Raw genomic sequence first — 5,776 nt, forward strand, 5'->3', positions numbered from 1 at the left:
TTTAGCCATGTTGGCTACTTTCAGATATGTTCAGATTGTCTAAGTATTTTCGCATTATGATATTTCAGTTAGACTTTTAGTTAATCCGCATGTGTTAGTTTTATTTTACAAATTAGTTATGTTTTGGTATCACATGTTGATTCAGCCAGCCAGTTGGTTCACTCGGTCATATGCAGTCAGGCACCGGGTGCCGTGTTACGCCTAGGCCTAGGTTCGGGGCGTGACATTGACCTTGGTTCTCCCTAACCCAAGGTGTCCATCCATACACATTCCCTGATTCCATTTCATTATCAATCACCCAACTTAAGTTTCAACAAGTGATCCTACTAACTATTACAGTTGAGTGTAGTCTACGGGTCATAGTTAACTTAGAGTCTCAAGCTTCACAGATTCCCAACTGAACATCATCAATCTAAGAGTCTCCCCTATTTAGGTTAGTTTATCTTCAGCTTTTTGCATAAAACTAGACAGATCTCTGAATAGGGCATGGAAAGTCCTCATGAACTAAATATAAAATGTTTCTCTTTAGCGTAATCAATTAATACTTATTACACCCTCCCCTTAATCATGCTTATTATCATAACAATGAGCCATTACACATCATGATCCTACAAACCATTAAGTATATGATGAAAATCAAGAAGCTATATTGGGCTTTTGTTATTTAAGGCGTCAAGAACAAGCTCTTGTGAACCTAAGAATTGGTATGTGGACTTGTATTCAAATTCAAGAAGCCCAAGGATGATTTCAAGCCCAAGAAGCCAAGTTAAAATTATTTCCTTCTTAAATTAGGATTAGTTGTTTTCCTTTTTCTAGTAGGTTAAACTTTCCCCTTTCCTTGTAGAATGGGGATTTTATTTTCCTTGTTTTTAGCTATTTCCTTTCTAGAGTAGAATAGGGATTTGTAGTCATCAAAGAAGAGACCCTAGGCCTATATAAAGGGTTCTTATTCTTTGTTAAACACTATTCACGTTTTTTAGCACAAACCTAAATTTTGCAATAGAGTTATTTTCTCTATTTCTTGTTCTTTATCCTTGTTTTTGGTTACAAACAAGGTGGTGATAGTCTTTATCTTGTTTTCAGTTGCGTGTGGTGTTTCTTTATCACATAAGTTGATTTCAAGTGGTGACATAGGAACTTTATTTTTTCTTGATCATTCAAGAATGCGTTTCTTGATTAAAATTCATTCTAGTTCTTACCCAGAACCTTAATTTTCTTTCCATCGTTTTGCCCTCAATACTTACTTGATTTAAACCATTCAATAGTTATTTTTATAGTTCAAATCGTCATCTTTCACATAGTTTTTGAATCACTTTAATCCGACGCCTACAACATGAGATACATCCGTTTCTTGAATCTGCCCATCAAACCGCTTCAAGAACAAGATCCTGGTCGATTGGTTCTTTGTTAACTCGACGAATCACATCAATTTGGTATCAGAGCTCAGTTGAGAGTACCATGGCTAATAATATACATGCAAGAAGAGGAATTTGTGTTCAAGAAGATGACGGAAGAGCAGCGGATCGTGACATGGAGATGGAAGAGATGAGAAGGACCATACAACAATTACAAACACAACTTCGACGTTACCAAAGGAAAGAACAACGAAGGATTCCTAAGGATGATGACGAAGGGTATAATATTAATCCCTTTCATGATGTTGATGAAGATGACTCTAGCGATAATTCTGATTTTACTAGGAGACGACAAGATGATGAATTTGATTATCCAAGAAGAAGGAAGAATCATATAAGGGAGAAAAGAGATGATGTGAAGGTTGATGTTCCTGATTTTGATGGAAAAGCCCAAGGGGATGCATTTATGGATTGGTTACTCACTGCTGAACGAATCTTTGAGTTTGGTTACTCACTGTTGAACGAATCTTTGAGTTCAAGGACTATTCTGAGGAGAATAAGGTTAATATTGTTGCCATCAAGCTTAAAGGATATGCATCACTTTGGTGGGAGAATCTTAAGTGAGAATGAGAAAAAGAAGGTCGTGGAAAGATTCGAACGTGGGAGAAGATGAAAAGAAAACTACGTAGATGTTTTATTCCTGATACATACAAGCAAGAAAACTATCTGAAGTTGCATAATCCTCGTCAAGGAGACCTGACCGTGGAAAACTATACTCGGGAGTTTGAATATCTCATAATTAAGTGTGATACTCGAGAACATGTGGAGCATACTATAGTAAGGTACATTGGTGGGTTGCAGCTTTCCATCGCAGATGCTATTCGACTGCAACCTTATTGGACATTCAATGATGTGCCAAAACTTGCTATAAATGTTGAACAACAACAAAAAGAGCCGAAAAGATCTTACCCCAAGAAGAACTATTCTAACCAGGGGAGTAATAGTACTGGTGTTGGGAATTCCAAGACAATTCATAGAGGTAATTCCTCTAATTCAACTAATGCTAAGATTGATAAGAAGAAACCTCAAGGGGATTCAACTAGGAGAAAGTGTTTTGAGTGCCACGGTTTTGGCCATCTACAAGCTGATTGTCCCAATCGAAAGCCTATTATGATAGTTGAGGAAAAAGATGGGGCAATCATGAAGACAACTAAGATTCTGATCAAGTTGATGAGGAATGTGAGGATGCCGAAATTGAAGCCGATGAAGGTGCTTGTTTAGTTACTCAGAGAAGCTTACATGATGGACATAAAGATGAAGAGCCATGTCAAAGAGAAACACTTTTACACACTAGGCGTACTTCACATGGCAAGGTATGTTCTGTGATTATTGATGGTGGAAGTTGCACTAATGTTGTTTCGGAAGAGATAGTGACTAAATTGGGATTGAAGACCGAGAAACATCCCAAGCCTTGCAACATTAAGTGGTTACAAGATGGTGGAGGTATGAAGGTCACAAAAAGATGTTTGGTCTCTTTTTCAATCGGTAAAATCTATAAAGACCAGATTTGGTGTGATGTAATGAGTATGGATGCTTGCCACTTATTATTTGGCAGACCATGGCAATATGATAGGCGTGCTCATCATGATGGATACCTTAACACCTATTCATTTATTGTTGATGGACTTAAGATAAATTTGAAGCCATTGCACCCAAGAGAGTTTAATAAGAAGACCAAACCCATGGGTGATGCCCTATTGACCAGATCACAAGTTGTTGGCCACATTAATAAAGAAGAGCCATTGTATATTGCAGTAGCTATAGAAGACTCACAACAGAAGGATAAAGAGTTAGATGCACGAGCCAAAAAGCTACTTACTAAGTTTGATGATGTGATCTCTGAGGATGTCCCATTAGAACTTCCACCTATGCATGATATTCAACATCAAATTGACCTTGTACCTGGGGATTCTTTGCCGAACAAAGCTTCTTATAGGATGAATCCTACACAACAAGCTGAACTCTAAAGGCAAGTTGAAGAGTTACTAGAGAAGGGCTTAATAAAAGAGAGCCTTAGCCCTTGTGATGTACCCGCTTTGCTTGTTCCTAAGAAAACTGGCACCTGGAGGATGTGTGTTGATAGCCGGGCAATCAACAAAACCACCATCAAGTATCGCTTTCCAATCCCTAAGTTAGACGATCTATTTGATCAGTTACATGGTGCTAAAATCTTTTCCAAGATTGATTTGAAGAGTGGATATTACCAGATTCGTATGAGAGAAGGTGATGAATGGAAGACTGCCTTCAAGACTACCCAAGGCTTGTACGAATGGTTGGTAATGCCTTTTGGTTTGTCTAATGCTCCAATCACATTCATGAGACTTATGACTCATATGTTTAGACCATTCATGGGGAAGTTTGTTGTTGTTTACTTTGATAATATCTTAGTTTTCAGCAAGGAGGAAGTTGAACATGGGAAACATTTGGAGAAGGTTTTTGAAACCTTAAGAAGGGAGAAGTTATATGCACAACTCAAGAAGTGCATCTTTTATGCTGATAGCATTTGCTTCCTTGGTTACATAGTAACTAGTGCTGGTATTCAAGCTGATCCAAGTAGGATAAAGGCAATCTTAAGTTGGCCAACTCCTAGGTCAATTTTAGACATAAGGAGCTTTCATGGAATGGTGTCCTTCTATAGACGATTTATTAAAGATTTTAGCTCATTGGTTGCTCCTATAACTGAGTGTTTGAAGGGACGCATATTCAAGTGGAATGAAGCTGCCCAAAAGAGTTTTGAATTGATCAAGAATAAGATGACACAAGCTCCTATCCTTCAGTTACCTAACTTTAATGATCTATTTGAAGTAGAATGTGATGCTTCAGGTGTTGCCATTGGAGGAGTCCTTAGTCAAGAAGGTAAACCCATTGCATACTTTAGTGAGAAGTTGGGTGGACCTAAGCTGAGGTATTCCACCTATGAGAAAGAGTTTTATGCTATTATTCGATTTTTGCAACATTGGATTCATTACTTGTTGCCCAGAGAGTTTGTTCTATATTCTGATCATGAGGCACTAAAGTATATTAATCATCAACAAAACTCAACGCGAGGCATGCAAAATGGGTAGAGTTCCTTCAAAATTTTCAATTTGTGATCAAGCACAAGGCTGGAAAACTAAATCAAGTTGCTGATGCTCTTAGTAGAAGACCGTGTGTGCTTTCCATCATGCAAACTAATGTATTCAGATTCGACCATATTAAGGAACTTTATGAGGCTGATCCAGACTTTGGAGTCATTTGGACGAGATGCTTGGAAGTTCCACAAAGAATGTTCTTGATAAGAGATGGTTTTCTTTACTATGGCTAGCAACTTTGCATACCACAAGGCTCTTTAAGAGAGTCCATTGTTAGAGAAGAACATGAGGGTGGATTAGCTAGTCACTTTGGCCATTTTAAGACATCAAAGATGATTCAAGAAAACTTCTATTGGCCCAAGTTGAATCGAGATGTTTTGAGGTTGATTGAACGTTGTGAAACTTGTAAAAGGGAAAAGATGCATTGTAGCAATAAGGGGTTATACGAACCTTTGCCAATTCCTACAAGACCTTGGGAACATATCAGCATCGATTTCGTGCTTGGATTACCAAGAACTCAAGAAGGTAAGGATTCTATCTTTGTCGTGGTAGATAGGTTCTCTAAGATGGCCCACTTTATCTCATGCAAAAAGACAAGTGATGCAACATATGTGGTTGTTTTGTTATTTAACCATATTGTCAAGTTGCATGGTATTCCTAGAAGCATTATTTCAGATCGTGACACTAAGTTTGTAAGTCACATTTGGCGTACTTTATGGGCTAAGCTTGGTACAGAGTTGAAGTATAGTTCGTCTTATCACCCTCAGACGGATGGACAAACAGAGGTAGTCAATCGGAGTTTAGGTTCCCTATTAAGAAGTCTGGTTAAGAAGAACATAAGAGAGTGGGAGTCGTTGCTGCCACACGCTGAATTTTGCTTTCAATAAGTCCGTGAATTGAACAACCGGAAAGAGTCCTTTTGAAGTGGCCTATGGTAAGAATCCTTTTGATCCCTTAGAATTATCTCCTCTCCTTCAAAATCAATCTTTTAGTGGAGATGTTGATGAGAGAGTTAAAGAGTTGAAGAAAATTCATGAGAAAGTTTTACAAGAGATTGAGAGGCAAACAAAAACATAAAAAAAACTAGCTGATAAGAAGAGAAAGAAACAACTCTTTAAAGTGGGAGACTTGGTGTGGGTATACTTGAGGAAGGAAAGGTTTCCTAAACAAAAGTATCCAAAGTTGCAAGCAAGAGTTGATGGTCCCTTTCGTGTTGTTCAAAAGTTGGGTAACAATGCTAATAAAGTGGAGCTACCAGAAGAGTATGGGGTATCTCTGATATTTAATGTA

General features: G+C 38.0%; 1 protein-coding gene across 1 annotated transcript; it reads left to right on the top strand.

The window, feature by feature from the left end:
• The first annotated feature begins 2,657 nt into the window (after positions 1-2,657).
• LOC132619952 (uncharacterized) lies at positions 2,658-3,382 on the top strand. The gene is made up of 2 exons (XM_060334711.1): positions 2,658-2,728; positions 2,971-3,382. Exons 1-2 carry the CDS (start codon positions 2,658-2,660, stop codon positions 3,380-3,382), a joined length of 483 nt encoding a protein of 160 aa, XP_060190694.1.
• The last annotated feature ends 2,394 nt before the right edge of the window (positions 3,383-5,776 follow it).

The sequence above is a fragment of the Lycium barbarum genome, chromosome 11 (assembly GCF_019175385.1).
Source record: "Lycium barbarum isolate Lr01 chromosome 11, ASM1917538v2, whole genome shotgun sequence".
NCBI lineage: Eukaryota > Viridiplantae > Streptophyta > Magnoliopsida > Solanales > Solanaceae > Lycium > Lycium barbarum.

What these genes read in the sequence shown, in the direction of transcription:
- LOC132619952 (XM_060334711.1), top strand. Translation starts at nt 2,658, where the DNA reads ATGGACATAAAGATGAAGAGCCATGTCAAAGAGAAACACTTTTACACA. An exon ending in GGCGTACTTCACATGGCAAG is followed by an intron (nt 2,729 to 2,970) that starts GTATGTTCTGTG and finishes ATTATTTGGCAG; the next exon opens with ACCATGGCAATATGATAGGC.